Genomic DNA, 20,230 nt, shown 5'->3' on the forward strand with positions numbered 1-20,230 from the left:
TCACGGACCTCTGAAAACCTAGTGATTGGTGGTGTTCGATCACTCGGTTCTCAGTGTAGAGGCGCCGGGAGGCAGATGCAGCAACAGACCGATGCTGCATCCACCCAAGGCTTCATTCAGACAGGCATACCCCTGCAAGGATAATTTTTGATGCATTGACCGCATGGACACAGCCCCTGCTTCTAATTTGACATCTGTGCAGGTGCACAGTCCTGAATCCAAACTGTCTGCGTTTGATTCCATACACCCACTCAGAGGTCAAATTGGGAGCAGCATCTGTGTCCATGCAGTCACTGCATCCCAGTTGACATGAATGGGACTGCCTGCATGGGGATGCAGCAACGCTGCCCTCACCTGGGTGTATGCCTGTGTGAATGAGGCCTAATTCTCACACCAGTGCATTGTAACATGCTAGGCTAGATTTGTCATACTGGAGCAAGAAATGGAAATGGCACATCTGGATTCGATGAAAGATCAGGTAAATCGTAATAGCTAGAGAACAAAGAAATATTTGTCCACCAAGATTTATGTGACATGGAAAATATTGAAAAAAATGATTTGATTGGCTACTGTGTATCTGCAATTTGAAAAAGACATGCAATGTGTAAATTAATGAAGTCACTCGTGTAGCGCGGGGCCCATGTTCTTTGTAAATGTTTGGTTATTGTAACACTTATATTTTTAACTTGTAAAAAGCACAGTATTTATGGCACACAGATGTAAATATGCTGAGCATCACTTTTAATAAAAACCTGTTCTTGTGTGTCTGCCGCTTCATGCTGTTTGTTTTTATGAGGTTCTAAATTTCCTCCCCTTAATATACTGCTTCGTCACAGAAATAGGAAGACTTCTAAGGCTTGGGAGGGGAGTTATGCAGTGATTGGGCCTCAGACGGTTCAAATATTGCAAAATCCCTCAGTTGGCAAAGCTGTAAGATATTTTAACTGCCAAGCTCAAGCATCCCAAAGTCAGCAGGGTTAAAAATACTACAATGGGCAAAGTTTTGCCATGGCTATGCTAAATGTTTGACTCTAAAACATGTCTAATATTATATTAAAGGAAGACACAGTATTTGGTAGATAGTATGTTTGTTTGAATTTGTATATAGCTTATCCTTTTTATTCTTCACTACACTGTTTTGCAAGCTATTCTGGGCTACTGTATATAATATAACTCTTAAACCCTCTTACTGATTTTACTTTGTGTGAAAGTGCTGTCAAAGCAAAGTTGGTCTGAACTAGGAAAAAGTCTGTAACATGTCTGTTTGCAAACGTGTAAGCATTTTTGTCATTCAGTACAAAATGAGGTGAGTGTTTTATTCATTAAGAATAGAAAAGAGTATCCCACAGGACAGTGCCTTTTTTTCCTGTTGCAGTATCACACATTCCCAAGCAAGACCTACAGACACTCCATTTTCCCACTCCTAGTGAGTGTAGCAAAAAGCTGTATTAAACATTTTCGGGAAACTGCACCAAGCTCCCTCGATCACAGTTTGCTTGTCTAAAGTTCTGAAAATCAATGAGTCGGGGGACCTGATCATGACAGAGAGGGATCTACCTGACAAATTCTTGAAAATAAGTTGTTCAACTGGCATGAATTTGAGAATTCCTCCGATTACAAATCACAACTGCAGATGACCTAAGGTCAACCCTTTGAGAGGAGAAAGGACTGGGTATCTTTTCTTTTTTCCCCCCTCCCTTATTTTTTTCTGAATTTGTCTTGTGTACAGGGGGCTATAGGCACAATGCTGTATGCAGTGGTCGTTTACACCCTTTTATACAAGTACAACCATGAAGTGTTCTTTGTTTTGTATATCTAGCAGCTTTAATGTTGTGATACCTGCCTTCTTAACGCTCCTATCAGGAAGCATTTGTATGATTCTGTGTTATCTCCCTCCTTTCTCTTTTTATGTATACCCTTTACCTTGGTATATTGATGAAGAATTTGGAGGGGGGTAGTGAATAGTTTTTAAAAACAACCCTAAGCTGGTAAACTTTTACTTTCTTAATCAGGTCACATACAGTGGAGGAATACAATTGAAGGGGTTACTTGTACAGATGTGCAGGATAAGAGGTGAAGAGTTATTATAGGTCACATAAAGAGACTGGGGATCAGTAGTATAGGATAGGAGGGTGTGAAAGGGTTAAAGGAGAAGTATGGTCAAACCTTTTTATTATACTTCTGTGGGTCACAGAAGTGCACTTTAATTTTAATCTCCTGTGACCTAGATGCAGATGAAATCACAGAGCTGGTCCAGGCTCTGCAGGGATCCCGACATTATTGACCTGCAGCTGGCTCAGCCTGGCATTGCGCTGCTAAAAGCCTGAGCTCCCGTCCCCAGCCTAGCACTCCAGTGAGCTGACAGTCATCACGCTCACGCACCACGCTCACTAAAGATCGAGAACTGAGTGATCAGCGGTCATGTGATCATTCAGTTTTCCAATCTTAGAAGCGGCAGGGGACAGCTACAGCTAATTGGATTGGCTCTGTACAGTGGCATTTAACAGAGCCATCCAAGGATGCCTCAGTTAACCAACATTGATGAGCAATTGCCCTGATCAAGCACCATGACATTCTTGCTTTTGGAACAAAGGCAGTAATACAAACAGAAAAAATATATATATTTTTGGGGTTTTAAAAACACTTTTTGGTGATTTCATTCACAAATCTATCTTGTGCGTCAGCTGTGGTGTTTAAAGGCAGGCAACCATATTCAGTAAATGTCATGTTAGTTATTTAAATAGTTCACTTGCCCTTGTATGTCTAGCTTTGAATATGTTTTGTAGTTGGGAAAAGCAGCCATCATGTGAAATCCTATTCAGTCTTGCTTTTGATTTGTCCTTCAAGTCAGAGTTTGAAATCAGAGACACCTTTGCCTGTTGCCTCCAGGCTTCTTTTCCCTCTGTGGTCCCTCCTCGTGCGGCCAGCGCGTTGGGTAACAAATTTAAAACTCATCAGTGTGCAAGAATCAAAGGCACAATAAATTGTAAAACAATCTTATTGTCTGAGCCCTGACGTGTTGTTCAGATCAAAGGGAACACAACATCTGGCCGGTCCGAGTGGGGAGCTTGAGAAGAGGCCAATAAAACAACTTCATCTCCTTTAGGGGATGCCTAAATCTGGCCTACACTGGTAGATCATTTAACTGTCTCTGGTTATGGTACACACAGTAGTATGTAATATTACAAGTACCATATTCTAATACTTTCCGATTACAGCACATAAAACGGATTAACTTTATAGGTTGTACTGTAAATGTTTTGCCGTGCAATGCTCAGCTGTAGGAACGCTTCAGATATCGCTTTGACTCAGACGTAAGAGTTACTAGAGCTTTGTTTGACACTGCAGATATCTGGACATGTTGAGTGGTCAGGCTGGCAAGTAAAGACGGCCATTTACCTTTGCCAGTCAGGGGGTACAATCTACAAACCAGGTAAACACAATCAGAAGTACATTGGCTGCTTGCAATCCTTTGTATGAGAGCCTATTACAGGGTCTACAGTTCTACCGGCCAGGAGTTCCCAACTCAACCTATTAAATCTTTTTGGAGATAAATTATGCTTATCCCAATATAGAATAAAATTAATCACACTCCCACTCTGTATCAGTTTCTTTAAGCACAAAGGTGTCATTGCTGTTAAATCCAAGGTAAAAAATGTGTATGCCTTTTTGGCTGTTAATAACCTGTGTACAGAGTTTTAGGGCCTATTCACTAGAGGGAGGTCTATTGCAGTACATTTAACACAAGCGTGTTGCTTCAAGGCTGCCCATTCATTGGGTGTACTAGCTCTTAAATTACATTTGTTAGGTTACAACCCAGATTTATTTGGTAAACTTAACACAATTGTAAGTGAACCCATTTAGCATCAATCTGGCAATAGTGGTTCCCACAGCCTCAGCTGATATGGCTATATAATGCCATATTAATGGCATGGGTGATTTATGATACTGGTTTTCATTTAGAGTTTCTGCATGCCAAATCAGAATGATCCAGTTGTAAAATTCCCTTTAAACTATTTCAAGATCATAAAATCTGGTTGTTTGAAAGATGTGCACAGGAATACATTAGTAAAAAAAGACAGTTGATGCTGTCATTTTTTTTTGTTTGTTTTCACAAAGCTACTTTGAGTACAGTAATGTTATTATCCAATATAAAGTATGAAATTTTGCAATTCTCTCTGTTCCTGTTCATTGTCACGAAAATATATATATTTTAGCTGCTTTAAAGATGACCAATTTCATCAATGTTTATTACATGTAATGTAATTATGCCTCAATATATGGTGTCATTTTAAAAGCATCACCGATTTATCCATACAGATCATTCAGAAACTAACTTTGGCAGATGGAAACAGTCCAGGTACTGTGGCCCTCTTAGGTGTATCACAAACATTTAAGTGTGAATAAATAATATATACACAATGTATACATGACAATTTGCACTAAGGGGCTTGTATACTCCAAATAAGGATGCACCTTGTGCATTAAAGGAGCATTTAGTTCATAGTCTGTAGAAAGGTGGATATTTTACATAGCAGAGTAACAGGTTTAAGTAGCACTGAGGCCAGCTGTCTTAACAGATGTCCATAGTTTGATAAACATGACATGTTCTCCACATATACAGGCCACTAGCATTTATTTTTAAAGTCAGTGATGTCCCAAGCATTGGAAGAACCAGGTCATATCTAGTCCAGATCTATGGAGATACAGCGACACTGCTTGACACGTGTAATTCTTTTCTTCTTTATGGGTGGTTGTAATTCCGGGCAGTTAAGTGTGACCACCATACTGGTGAATTTTTTAGGCTTACAGAAAGAGCAGGATTGAAAGGATCCCTCCTCCCGGCGAATGTGCCTAGGGATGTAAAAGGAATTGCATTGCCCATAGCAGAATCTGTTGAGGATGGTACGTTTGATACATCCCTCCTCATGAATCGTTTGCTTGAGTGGCTGTGTCTTGCACCAGTCCCTCTTCAGATACTTTCTCTCAGTAACATGCAGAGCTTCCTGACTGGACTCCAGCACTTCCTCAGCCACTAGAGCTTGTCCTTTACCTTTTCCTCCATTTCGATTGCCTGGATGTGTCTGACTTTGTTCAGAGTCATTTGCCTGCCCTTTGTCTGGTGGAGGGATGGCCCCTTGGGATCCGCGAACCTTTTTATTCCCTTCAGTATTGGGTAATAGGAGTCCAAAGAGAAGGAACATTGGTCCTAATGTATAAACCAAGCGGTTCATCCTAGGAGAAACATGAAAAGGTTGTTATTTTACATAACAAAGCAAAAAAACATATACACTACAGTACTATAATATATGTTTGTGGAAAAAATATAGCATATACAATTGCTACACAAGCCATGTTGTAATTTTATGTTTTTTTTTAAATGACCTTTCCCTTTCAATCTGCAGCGCTGTAATTTTTGGGCAAAATCCAATGCAATATGGCAACCTGGAGGCCTTCTGTACACAGAACTAATCCAACAATGTAATTTCCTGCGTGTGTAATTGGCTCACTGATTTTCCCACAAGTCTACCCTAAGATGAGTCAGAATTTAGACCAGTGTTTCTCAACCTTTTTCCAGTCTGGCATCCTAGTCTAAGACTTGGTTTGCATTCCTGCATGTTGGGAACGTGCACAAAATCATGTACAGACCTGTAGACAAACATGCTACTGTTTAGCAAACGAAGGATACAGACACTGCAGCTTTCCTCATTAGAACCCAGAAATTGCATCAACTGAATATTAATGACAGACCCTCCCATTCAGAGTATGTGATCAGTCTGGTGTAACAAAGGGCTAAATTTTCATAGCAACAAACGGTAGGCATCTGCCACTCTGTGTAGAGTATAAGATTTCCTATCATCTTGCCACAAAGAGTTAATCCAGTTCTGAGCAATCCTCTTTTCTTTTTTTCAGTGAGATAAACGGACAAACAGGAGAAAACTTTTGTCCATTCTTCACCCTTGCTGTGAATGATAGGTTATTTACATATCTCATGCACTAGTCTGAGACAGGCATTATTTTTTAATTCCCACCCCCACTCCTTTTCTGAAGTCATGTGGTTACTTTTCTGTATTTTGACTGGTTGTTAGTGATCATAGCAGCATTTAGTGTCAGGAATACACAGGAGAAAATGCATGTTGACAAGGAGTGTAGAGGTGGGTGGGGAGTCTACTGACATCATGACTCCACCCACCGAGCTCCAGACAACAGATCCACCCACAGAATCTGCAGTTTTTCAGTTCTTATAACAGACAGAGGGGAGACATTTGACAGGTAAGGATACTTGCAGGAGGCATGTATATCCTTATAGATCAGCACTATGGCAGTAGTTTAGAAAGGATGAGAGTGGGTTTACATCCACTTTAAATCCCTGCAATATACATTGATCACCCAGTTTCTATTATCAACAAATTTGGAGTTAGTTTGAGGTTAGTGATCATGTTGATTGTTTCATAATTGTAAAAAGCATTTGTAATACAAAATGATGGTAAAGTATGATATGACAAAAAGAAAGTATGATGGCTACCAATTATTAAAACACTACTGTTACGTATATTACTTTTTCACATTGCTTTCACTGTAATGTACATGTCACAATTAATTCCATTAATTTTATAAACTGAACCTCCTTTGCAGTGTCTCCAATCACTGGCGGGGGCCCCTATGCAGCAACGGCAATATGCATGCTTCCCCATGGAATGCAGATCGATGTCAAGCCACTCTGTAAGTAGAAATGTACAGGCAGCACAATGACTTCCTGAAAAGGAGGACATGTGACCTGCCCACTTGGCTTTCATTGGCATGAGGGCAGAGGGTAAATAAAAAAAAAAAAAAAGAAGTCTGCTGCTCCAGGTGTATGCAATACCTTGATTGGAACCAAGTAGGAGTGCTAGCCCCGGCCCGCCTCCATAAAAACTTGAGAAAAATAAGAAATGGCTGCACATCCAAAGTTTCCAAAAAGTGCCTTTTATTGCAGGCGGTCAAAATACACCAGGGACAGCAGGTGTTAGTGAGGTAAAACATGATTAACACCTGCTGTCCCTATTGTATTTTGACCGTCTGCAATAAAAGGCACTTTTTGGAAACTTTGGATGTGCAGCCATTTTTTTTTTTTCTCATGAGGGCAGAGGGATCTACATGAATGATCTGCGATTCATCATCATATGTGTGCATTAGCAATGCACGCAAATGGAATCATGGGACATGTAGCCCCACCAGCGACCATGAATGAGAGCGAGGGTGCACACTACCTGAACTGAGCACTGCACCTGAACCATGGTTTCTAAAATAAATGTAAGTTAAAGGTTTTCAATACAGGTGGTTTGAAATTTTATGAATTTCATAAACGGATTATATATAGTAATTTAAAAATGGCTTTTAATATGAGGGTTTATTACTGCTTTAAAATTAAAATGGTTGATAACATAGAATAGTAGCAACAAGCAAAGTTTACTATTATTTAACCACTTCAGCCCCGGAAGAATTGGCTGCTCAATGACCAGGCCATTTTTTGCGAAACAGCACTGCATCGCTTTAACTGACAATTGGGCAGTCCTGCGACGTTGCACCCAAACAAAATTGATCTTTTTTTTCCCCACAAATAGAGCTTTCTTTTGGTGATATTTGATCATCTCTGCTGTTTTAATTTTTTGCGCTATAAACATAATAAGAGCGCAAATTTGGGAAAAAAAAATGTTGTACTTTGTAATAGCCCCAGTTTTTTTAAAAAAAGGTAATTTTTGTAATGGCTCCAGTTGTTTTTTTAAAAAGGTAAATTTTTTCCTCAGTTTAAGCCGATATGTATTTTTACATATTTTTGGTAATAAATATCGCAAAAAATGTATATTGATTGGTATGCGCAAAAGTTATAGCATCTACAAAAACAGTGGATAGATTTATGAATTTTTTTTTAATTGTTGATTGATTTTTATCAGGACTACGACATTATGGCGGACATATCGGACACTTTTGAGACATTTTTGGGCCCATTGGCATTTATACAGCGATCAGTGCTATGAAAATGCACTGATTACTGTAACAATTTCACTGGCAGGGAAGGGGTTAACACTAGGGGGTGATCAAGGGGTTAACTGTGTTCCCTGGGTGTGTGTTCTAACTGTGGGGGATAGGACTGACTATAGGCGATGAGAGATCGTGGTTCCCAGCTCGTAGGAACTCGCAATCTCTCTCTCCTCTCCTCACAGAACTGGGATGTGTGTGTTTACACACACACACACACGTCCCTGTTCTCTCGTGCCCACAATCGCTCATGGCCAGCGGTCATCGTGACTGCCAGCCACGAGCATCAGCCCCCCCCTGCTGTGCCACAGTATGACGGCGGCTGGTCGGCAAGCTGTTAAGGTATTCTTAAATTCTGCACAGTAATGGTACTTTCTACAAAGATATTTGTGAATATCCTCGCTGGGTCTACTATGTTAACTAGCACAATTATGTTTAGGAAACTGTTGGCATACCTTTAGAAATTAAATCAGTCTTTCTCAACCTTTTCAACACGGGAACCCTTAAAAAGAAACTTCTGATCTCAAGGAACCCCTGCTAGAAATGACTATATCTACATCTCATGATACACCAGTGGGGTGGTCAGTGGGAAGAATGGCCCTTGCCCTTGTGGTCATGGGGAAGAATTGCCCCCTTACAGGTAATAAAAAGATCACTAGTGTCAATGGTAACTTAGCTGAGAGGCAGAAATTGCTTAAGGAACGCCTAGCAAGCTTTGGAGGACCCCCAGTTGAGAAACCCTGCATTAAATGAACATTACCATCTTTACCATGTTTATAACAATACCACAGCAAAATTAAATTTCTAACGGAAAAAATGTAATTTAAAATTGCTTGCGGCTGTAATGTATTGCCAGATCCCGGCAATATACATAAAAAATCATTGGGAAAAAACAGTGCGGTTTCCCTACGGGTCTGGTATAGATATTAAGGGGAACTCCACGGCATTTTTTTTTTTTTAATGGGGGGGGTTCCCCTCCAAAATCCATACCAGGCCCTTCAGGTCTGGTATGGATTTTAAGGGAAACCCTGAACCAAAATGGGAAAAAAATGGCATGGGGCCCCCCCAATATCCATTCCAGACCCTTATCCAAGCATGCAACCTGGCAGGCCGCAGGAAAAGGGGGAGGGGTGACAGGCGGCTCTCCCTATGAGAATGCGTATCGGGTACATGGTACCCATTCACCAAAAAAGTAAAAATTATAGTTTTTGACATGGGGAGGCTGGGATCTGGGGCTCCCCTTGTTAAAGGGCACTTACAGATTCCAATAAGCCCCCCGCCTGCAGACCCCCACAACCACCGGGCAAGGGTTGTGGGGATGAGGCCCTTGTCCCCATCAACATGGGGACAAGGTGCTTTGAGGGGACCCCTAAGCATCCTCCCCATGTTGAGGGCATGTGGATCTGGTATGGTTCAGGAGGAGGGGGAACTCCCCCCCCCTCCTTTTTCTGAAGGCTTGCCAGGTTGCATGTTCACATTTTGGCGCAGGGTTTCCCTTAAAATTCATACCAGACCTGAAGGGCCTTATATGGATTTTTTTTTGGGGGGGGGGACCCCCACACCATTTATATTTTACATTTTGGCGCAGGGTTCCCCTTAACCACTTCAAATCCACTATTATATAAACTACACTGCCTGCATTGACTAAATATAGAGTATACACTGAATATATAGGCTACACTGAATGCAGAGTGTGTGTGTGTGTGTGTGTGTGTGTGTATGTATGTATGTATGTATGTATGTGTGTGTGTGTGTGTGTGTGTGTGTGTGTGTGTGTGTGTGTGTGTATATATATATATATATATATATATATATATATATATATAAAATGCACTGCCACTAACTAACCTGCCTGCCTAATCTAGCACAATCCATCTCTATCCACACACTATGTAAACAGCATTCTGCCTTGGGACAATTATGTCAGCACGCTGTGATTGACCAAAGCATGCAGGTCAGGTGCATGCTTTGTTCAATCATCATACAGCAATGCACTACGAACTCGCAGTGCCCCATATATTCAGTTAGTTTTAGAACAATCACCCAATGTTCAAGTTGATCTTGCGTTCGACTCGAACCGCGGGCTCATCCCTAACTATAAGCCACTGTGTCCCTTTCAGCTGTCACCTAATGTGTTGTAGGGTTGAGGATCATCTTGTGATGCACATCAACCTCCATGGAAGAAATCGGAAGAGCCAATGGTCACACATTAACATAAATTGGACTTTTTGTGTCTTAGTCTTTTTTTCAACCTCACCTACTATGTAACTATATATATATATATATATATATATATATATATATAGTGACATGAGACGTTTTTTCAGTGAGATCAGACAAAAATTTCCCTGCAAAAAACATAAAAAATGATTAAAAAACAAACTGACCCTGTCTAACAATTTACATTAAAACAGAGGTGAGATCATCAGCCCTTCTGCATCACAGCAGGACTATTTTTCCTGATATAAATAGAAAAGGAGGGCAGTACCGTGCAAAGTGGATTTGTGCAACCATTTGGATTAACAATTTTGTTTCTTCATTTTATTAATTAAGACATCGAAGTAAAAGTAATCCTTAGTCAGGAATAGATATTAAAGAAGAACAAAGGAATAGCTGTTACTAAACATCTCCATTAGGCACATAAAGTACCATGAAAGACTTCTTGATCATACAGATGAGAAAATTAGGATTGTGAAATAGCCCCCTTATCCACCTAACATCTCTAACATATGTCTGCTACATTTGAAATCATTTTATGAAGATTAACAAGACATCTGTATAAGCGTGTAAATAATTTTAATTGGTGTCCTGGATCTAACAACTAAAAGACCAATTTAAATGCTTAAAGACCACAGGAAAGAATATAAAAGGTTTCTTTGGATCCATTTATACAATTAGGCTAAGTCTATAATAGTGTTATGTATTACTCTTGAGGTTTAGAGCCACATGCAGCAAGTAACTGTCTATGTATTTCAGATTCCTGACTGATCCTTTATGCAGATACAGCTTTTCATGCTGTAGCTGGTCTATTAAATAAGCCCACATTAACAGGACATGGCTGGCATATTTACCATTAGACCCTAAATAAGCATTGCAAGTAAATATAATAATCATATGCTGTAAGAAATGCTGAAATCTGGGCAATTCAAACAAAGCCCATATTTGAAAAATATATAAAAACAGGCAAACAGTGAAAATGATCAGAAAATCCAGAGATGTGAGCCATTACCTCCTTTGAAGGCCATCACAATACCTACTATGTTTTGGTGCCACATTTCTGCATCTGGCACAGGGTGCCTTGAAATCTGTGCAGGGAACTAAAAAAAAACTCACATATCAACAAAATCTAGAGAGAAACATTCTGACCAGTATAATTATGAGACAGCTAAAACAGTTTGCTCAAGATAAGTGGGTCAAACTACCTGTTGGCAGGTACAAAAGTCTCACAGAGATCTACAGAAATCATTTATTTGCAGTATTTGTTTCTTAAATTGTGCAACAAAATATTGGGCTAAGGGTTTGATCATTTTTCCTCCATGCCATTTTCTTTTGTTTTATTTAAAATATTCTGTTGAATAAAAAACAGTCCGATTTTTATTAAATAGGTAAATAAGCTGGTTGCTAATTACTGTATTTATCGGCGTATAACAAGCACAGGCGTATAACACGCACCCTAACTTTAAGAGTTAAGTTTCAGGAAAAAACTTTTCACAGCCCCCTGCGTATAACACGCAGGCACAGTTTACCCTCTATTTTCAGGGTAAAAAAGTGAGTGTTATATATAACACTCGCCCATAAATACAGTACTTTTGTCAGTTAAAAGTAATTTCATATAAAATTATATTTTTTTTGGTGAAAAAGTACTAACACATTTTGTCCACGGTTGTATATACAGTTGTACTCATAAGTTTACATACCAGAATTTCTTGGCTATTTTTCAGACAATATGAATGATAACACAAAAACTTTTCTTTTACTCATGGTTAGTGTTTGGCTGAAGCCATTTATTTAACTGTGTTTTCTCTTTTTTAATTATAATAACAACAAACTACCCAAAGCACCCTGATCAAAAGTTTACATACCCTGGTGATTTTTGCCTGATGACAGGCACGCAAGTTGACACAAAGGGGTTTAAATGGCTATTAAAGGTAACCATCCTCACCTGTGATCTGTTTGCTTGTAATTATTGTGTGTGTGTGTGTGTGTGTGTGTATAAAAGCTCAAGGAGTTTCTGGACTCCTGACAGACCCTTGCATCTTTCATCTAGTGCTGCACTGATGTTTCTAGATTCTGAGTCATGGGGAAAGCAAAAGAATTGTCAAATAATCTGCAAGAAAAGGTAGTTAAACTATATAAAACAGGAAAGGGATATGAAAAGATATACAAGGAATCGAGAATGCCAATCAGCAGTGTTCAAACTCTAATCAAAAAGTGAAAATGAGGGGTTCCGTTCGGAACACAAAGAAAAACGCACAAATAACTTCAGGTGAAAGGCAGGACTCTCTGAAAACATGTGGTGTGGCTGTTTCAAGATGCACAATAAGGAGGCACTTGAAGAAAGATGGGCTGCATGGTCGAGTCGCAGAAGAAAGCCATTACTTTGCAAATGCCACAAAGTATCCCACTTACAATATGCCAAACAGCAAAGTCATATGGAGTGATGAGACCAAAATTGAGCTTTTTGGCCACAGCCATAAACACTACATTTGGAGAGGATGCAACAAGGACACCATTCCTACTGTGAACCACGAAGGTGGATCGCTGATGTTTTGGGAATGTGTGAGCTACGAAGGCACAGGAAATTTTGGTCAAAATTTATGGCAAGATGAATGTGTAGTATGTTATCAAAAAATACCAGAGTAACATTTGCATTCATCAGCTAGGAAGCTGCACATGGGACGTACTTGGACATTCCAACATGGACAATGATCCAAAACACAAGGCCAAGTCGACCCATCATTGGCTACAGCAGAATAAAGTGAAGGTTCTGGAGTGGCCTTCTCAGTCTCCTGACCTCAATATCATTGAGCCACTCTGGGGAGATCTCAAACATGCAGTTCATGCAAGACAGCCCAAGAATTTACAGGAACTGGAGGCTTTTTGCCAAGAGGAATAGGCAACTTTACCATCTGAGAAGATAAAAAGCCTCATCCACAAATACCACAAAAGACTTCAAGCTGTCATTGATGTGAAAGGGGGCAATACACGGTATTAAGAACTGGGGTATGTAAACTTTTCATCAGGGTCATTTGGGTAGTTTCTGTTGTGATTATGATTTAAAAAGAATAAACACAGTTCATTGATAATGGCTTCAGCCAAGCACTAAACATACGTGAAAGAAAAGTTTGTGTTATCATTCATATTCTCTGAAAAATAGCCAAGAAATCATAAATTCTGACAGGGTATGTAAACGTATGAGCACAACTGTATGTGCAAACCACAATTTACAAAATATTAGCACACTTTGATAGTTCTCTATCTGATATTTACTATAACAACAATCAGAATTCAGCACCCTCAAGAAGAAAGTTTATTCAGCTTTGTGTGTTGAGCTGCACAATCCAACATCTGTGGGCTAATTTAATTAATGGGACAAGGTCACATTCCAGCACTAAGAATTTAGAAAATAACAGTGTAGTGGCTAAATATTGTCTCTTGTGTGTTCATGTACTGAGTGTTCCCATAGAGCAGCAGTCTCCAAACTGTGGCCATTTGTCTTTATCCAGCCATTGGGCCACTTTTCCTCCAGTTGACACAAATGATGACTTAAATTTAAAGGTATACACTTGGGGGCTAAGAATATGCAAGCAACATACATACTAGGGGGAGTACAACTGGGGGAATCAATGGTGGAGAAGGATCTGGGTGTTCTGGTAGATCATAACCTCAATAATAACATGCAATGCCAAGCTGCGGTTTCCAAAGTGAGCAAAGTCCTTTCTTGTATTAAGAGGGGTATGGACTCCAGAGAGAGAGAGAGAGAGAGAGAATTTTACCCCTGTACAAATCGTTAGTAAGATCTCTGGAATATGCAGTTTTGGGCACCAGTTCACAAAAACAATATTGTTTTTTTGATGCATTCTTCTAAGCATTACATATGATCAGTGGTGGTGAGCTTGGACTCTGTTTAAAGGGTTCAAACTAAAGGACAACAAAGAGGTTCTCTGGGTCCATTGTGCACCGCAGATGGTGTCCTCACCCTCTTTTACACGTATAGTGTTGCAAAAATGACTGTGTTTATGTTAACATTTCTACCAGGTGAATAATGCAGGTCTAGAGAGGTATGAGGAAACTAATACTATAACAATAGAAAATCTCAAGTCTGCACAATGATGTAGACTCCAAACCCAAAATAATCTGATACTAGCAAACAAACAATTCCACGTTTATTAGATCATTTTAAGATGTCACTCCCAAATAAAAATGTCATATTAAAATATTTATAAGATGACCAGATTTTCCAAATAAAACCCACTGGCACAGAACTGTGCCATGCCACTTTAAACAGCACCAATAAAATGGCATGCATTTTGTTAATGAGACACAAAATTCTTGATTGCATTTTTTAATGTCATTTATTGTCTACTAAACTGTATTTTTAATGAGGAAGGAGTTACTGACTGCAATGATCCCATTGCAAGAGACCATGTGCGAGATGAATAAAACATTGTGTTACCCCTTAACAACTCCTAACAGTCATCACTGTTGTTTCTTATATGTGCATGTTCTTATACCATTAGGTCAATGTATCTGTGTCCATCACAAACTCAAATTGCACTTGTGCCTGCAAGTGGAAATGCCCTTTTGGGCACATATGTCCATGTCTTTGCTTGTATCATACCCCATGGTGTTATTAGCACCAGTGAACCCAATTTATAGTAGTACTAAATCCTCAGCATTTTTAGCTTAACCACTTGCCGCCCGCCAATGACAAATTGGCGGCAAAGTGGTTGTAGAATCCTGACTGGACGTCATATGACGTCCTCAGGATTCTGAGCCGCTGCGCGCCCCCGGGGGCGCGCATCGCGGCGATCGTTGTTGCAGGGTGTCAGTCTGACACCCCGCAACACCGATCTCGGTAAAGAGTCTCTCACGGAGACTCTTTACCACGTGATCAGCCGTGTCCAACCACGGCTGATCACGATGTAAACAGGAAGAGCCGTTGATGGCTCTTCCTCACTCGCGTCTGACAGACGCGAGTAGAGGAGAGCCGATCGGCGGCACTCCTGACGGGGGGTTCGCGCTGATTGTTTATCAGCGCAACCCCCCCTCGGATCGCCACACTGTACCACCAGGGAAGGGCAAAAAAAAAAACATAAGTCTGGGCAAAAAAAAGCATTGAAAAAAAGATGCCAATCAGTGCCCACAAATGGGCACTGATTGGCACACATGGGTAAATTAGTGCCGCCCCACAGTGTCCAGTGCCACCCCACAGTGTCCATCAGTGCCACCCCACAGTGCCCAGTGCCCATCCATGCCCAGTTACCACCTATCAGTGCCCATCTGTGCCACCCATAAGTATCCATCAGTGCCGCCCATGAGTGCCCATCTGTGCCGCCTATGAGTGCCCGGGGCCCCCTATGAGTGCCCATCAGTGCCGCCTATGTGTGCCCATCAGTGCCGCATACCAGCGCCGCCAATCAGTGCCACCTCTGTGCCCGTCAGTACTACCTCATCGATGTCCATCAGTGCCATCTCATCGGTGCCCATCAGTGCCGCCATATCAGTGCCCGTAATTGAAAGAGAAAACGTACTTATTTACAAAAAAATTTACAGAAAAAAATTAAAACGTAATTTTTTTTCAAAATTTTCAGTCTTTTTTTAGTTGTTGCGCAAAAAAAAAAAAATCGCAGAGGTGATCAAATACCACCAAAAGAAAGCTCTATTTGTGGGGAAAAAAGGACGCCAATTTTGTTTGGGTACAGAGTAGCATGACCGCGCAATTGCCATTCAAAGTGCGACAGTGCTGAAAGCTGAAAATTGGCTTGGGCGGGAATGTGCGTAAATGCCCTGCATGGAAGTGGTTAACATATTCAGCACAATAAAATAAACATTCCCTCTGAACTATTTGTTAACATTCTTATTCCAGCACTTGTAGTTTACAACTTCCAAAGCTGAAGGCTCCTGTTCTGCTTTCCTGAACGTCTGGTCTTCACAAAAAAGTTAACAGTGGACATGGCAGTCTCCAGTCTTGGAGGAAGAATGAGCAGGGAAGTGCCTGGTCATCCCAGGCTACATTGCTGTGTGTTTATATTGAAACACACAGAGCAGGAAGACACGACTCTAGTCCCTGTATGCAAGGGTGAATCCATAGGATGCTGAAAGAGAAAGACACCCTAAAACAAAAAAACATGTGGCAGTGGTCATGGCAACAGCTTAAACTGGAGCAAGGGTTAGTATTAAAGACAAAGAAGCTGAATAATTTGGGAGTGATTAAACAGACTACTGAAAGTGCTTACAAAGTTAGGGTCTAACATCACCCTAAAGAGGAGCTCCAGACTGTAAAAAAAATTCAAATTAAAAGTTGGCAGCTACAAACACTGTAGCTGCTGAGTTTTAATATAAGGACACTTACCTGTCCAGGGATCTGGTTGGCACCCCTAGACAATTTGTCAATCGGCTTCGGTTGCAGGCACCAGCATCTGTAGTAAGGGAAACGGGCTGTTTCCTACTGCGCATGTGCAAGTCTCACAGCGCTTTCTATGGGGCTGGAAATGTAAATTGCTTACCCAGAAGTGGGTAAAAAAACTGCCAAATGTGGCAGTGGAGAGAGGGAGGCTGCAAACAAGCAGAGCTTTCCCTTTTGGGTGGAGCTCCGTTTTAATGTCAGTCCTCAGAAGGATCCCTCCCAACTTTGGAATTTTCAAAAGAGGGTAATTTTGCCAAGAATCCACTCCCAGTGCTGAACAGGAAGAGAAAATGTGCACTTTCTAAAGAATATATAAAGCTGAAGACAGCAGATGTACATGTAAAACATATGTACTGATTTTTCATATCTGTGTTTCATCTGAGGCTGTTCACTTCACTGGGTATATGTGAGGGTTTGATATCCACTTTAACCGCTTGCAGACCAGCCGCCTTCATATTGCAGCAGATCACTACCATTACTGGTAAAAAAAAATAGTAATAAAAATGCCATAAATCTGCCCTAAATCTTTCCCATAGTTTGTAGACACTATAACTTTTGCGTAAACCAATCAATATATGCTTATTGAGATTTGTATTACCAAAAATATGTAGAAGAATATATATTGACTAAAACTGATGAAGAAATTCGATTTTTAAAAGCATTTTTGGGGATATTTACTATAGCAAAAAGTAAAAAATATTTTTTTTTCCAAAGTTTACGCTTTTTTTGGTTTATAGCACAAAAAATGTAAACCGCAGAGGTGATCAAATACCACCAAAAGAAAGCTCTACTTGTGGGGGAAAAAGACGTAAATTTTGTTTGGGTACAACGTCGCAATTGTCAGTTAAAGTGACGCAGTGCTGTATCTCAAAAAATGGCCCAGTCAGGAAGTGGGTAAATTCTTCTGGGGCTTAATTGGTTAAAGAAGGATTTAATTGTTTGCCAACTACACAGAAACTGGTAACTGTTATAAGGATAACATCAGGTCTATGTAACACAACATTGTGTGTACATTGCAGGGACCAGGTCTATGTAGCACAGAATAAAAGGTCTCTTACGGCTGAAGGGGTACATTGAAAGTCAGTGGGCACTTACATAATGACATCAGTAGTTGTATTATGAGCTCTCAGCTGTAGTTATTATAACATTACATACATGTACATAATTAGTAATGTACATTACATGCACAATTCCAATTGACAAGAGCAAATAAGAACATACACTAATCACACGTATGACCACTGACCATAACCTGTTTAATCATGGACTCTAGTAGAACTCTGAACTGGATACTAACATTTATAGGTAAAGTTGATGCAGGAAACGCCTCTTGCGAAATCAGGAAGGAATCTTTCCCCCTGCTGGAGCAAATTTGAATTATGCTTTGCTGGGGTTATTTGCTTTCCTCTGGATCAACTGTGGGTACAGGATTGTGTATATAGGATTGTATATTTTATTTGTTTCCCTTTTATTGGTTGAACTAGATGGAGTTGTGTCTTTTTTCAACCAGATTAACTATGTAAGGTTAGCGAAAGGGATAGCAAAGGGAAAGGATCAAGCATTATGATCAGGTTTACTGTTAAAATTTGTATCGAGCAGCAATCTTGACCTATGTATGGTTATCCTAAAGTACATCTTCAGGGTCCCATATGAAAGTCTAAATAAGTCTCAAATCCATTTACTGTGTGATACTTAAACCTGATAAAGTAAAAAACAATCACTTGCTTTCCCCTGATTGAGACACCTCCTCATTTGTGCTTTACATGCTCCCTCTCCCTTGGCGCTCACAGTTGGAGGGTCTCGGCAACCAATACAGAAAGCAGTGGGCAGGACTAGGTGTGTGCTGAAAGAGTTGCCGCTCCAAATTCATGAGCATTGCAGCATTGTTGCCATCCCATCACAGGAAGATGCCATAAATGAACTTCACTGACAAAGCTAAACAGGTATTTTGGGGATGTTGCAGTGGACTACAAGAAAACTGTAAATGCACGCATGCGATACGTGCAATACCACATTTTATTTTGGATTATTTTGGATCGGAGGTCAAAGTTCTACCCTAGGATAAAGTACGAAGGAGTGATTCAGGTAATCAGTTCAAGCAAATGTTTTTTTTTTAACAGAAAAGTTTTTATTAAGAAAATAAAAAATAAAACAAAAGGTAAAAGTTCAAGCAAATGTTTAAATGAAAAATATGTCAATCAACAATTCAATTCTTGGCCTTTAATAGGGAAGAAATGAGATACAGATCCTGTCCTCAGAGATGGACGATGCTTTTGACAAACTTTTTATTTTTGCCCATAATTACACTTTAAGGCCGCGTACACACGGTCGGTCCAAACCGATGAAAACGGACCGAAGTTCAGTTTCATCGGTTAAAACCGTCTGTACGCCCCATCGGTCTTTCGTCCTTGCTTTAAAATCGAACCGATGGACCGCTGACCGATAGGTCCAAACCGATGGTTAGTACACAAAAGCATCGGTTCAAAACCCGCGCATGCTCAGAATCAAGTCGACGCATGCTTGGAAGCATTGAACTTCGTTTTTTTTCAGCACGTCGTGTGTTTTACGTCACCGCATTCTGACCCGATCGGTTTTTGGAACGATGGTGTGTACGCACATCGGGCCATCAGTCGGATGGATCGACGTGTGTACGCAGCCTAAGTCTGACCTAAAATTGACAGTCGGAGAATGAATTAATGTGATTTCTGTAAACAATACACAGTTCTTATTTTAGCGGTCTGTAAAAAATAAAACCCACACTCTTCAGATTGCTGTTAGAAGTACAATAAAGAATGATCAAAATCGTTTTGTAAATATTTGTTATATAAGACTACTTGCTTCCTCATTGTATATTTTTCTACACACGGTCTTCGTTGGTAATTATTCTTACATTAACTCTGTTACTGGAAGTTCAAGTACGGTATTTGTTTCTGTCCATCAAAATAGAGACGTACTTAAGATGACAAAAAACATGCTGATTCTCATGTTTGAAGGCTTTCTTCCTGTTGCTTCCATGTTTTTTCTTGGATTCTTTAGCTGTCTTCATGTAGACAATATAGCTAAACCAATCTGACCTAAAAAAAATGAAATCCAGATTCTAAATATTTTGTTGGATCGTCATTTCAAATGAAAGTAAAGCTAGCCATACATGGATAGAAATTCAGCCGGTTCAGCAGAGACTGGTCAAATTTCGATCCATGTATGGGGACTGTGGTTGTGCAGAAGTCAATCTACCTATAGACTTCTGTACAACCACCATGTCAGATTTTCTCTGTTCAATCAGTGCTGTGGGCTATAGCCTGCAACACTGATCCTTGTATTCTGATGGTGGGGAAGTCTCCCCACTGTCGGAATACAATCTCTCTCTCGCTTTCTCTTTTCAATTAGGCCTAACCCAATGCAACTTTTTTGTTCCACTATAATCCCTCTGCTATTAAATCCAATCAAAACGGTGTACTCCCACAAACGGACTAAGTCTACATTTCTGGAGGTAGGCTCCATGTCCTTCACTACTTGATTGTAAAAAAAAAGTAGATGCAGTGATGAAAGTGGGTTCTAATATGATATATTTTTTTAAGATTT

At 40.1% G+C, this 20,230-nt stretch overlaps 1 protein-coding gene across 1 annotated transcript in view; it reads right to left on the reverse strand.

The window, feature by feature from the left end:
• Positions 1–4,211: 4,211 nt before the first annotated feature.
• GREM1 (gremlin 1, DAN family BMP antagonist) overlaps positions 4,212–20,230 on the reverse strand; it is a 34,726-nt gene continuing 18,707 nt past the window's right edge. The window contains exon 2 of the mRNA XM_040332154.1: positions 4,212–5,235. Coding sequence (XP_040188088.1) covers positions 4,686–5,234 — 549 coding nt within the window. The 5' untranslated portion in view covers position 5,235 and the 3' untranslated portion in view covers positions 4,212–4,685. The remainder of the gene's footprint in view (positions 5,236–20,230) is intronic.

The sequence above is a fragment of the Rana temporaria genome, chromosome 13 (genome assembly GCF_905171775.1).
Source record: "Rana temporaria chromosome 13, aRanTem1.1, whole genome shotgun sequence".
In the NCBI taxonomy this organism is placed as follows: domain Eukaryota; kingdom Metazoa; phylum Chordata; class Amphibia; order Anura; family Ranidae; genus Rana; species Rana temporaria.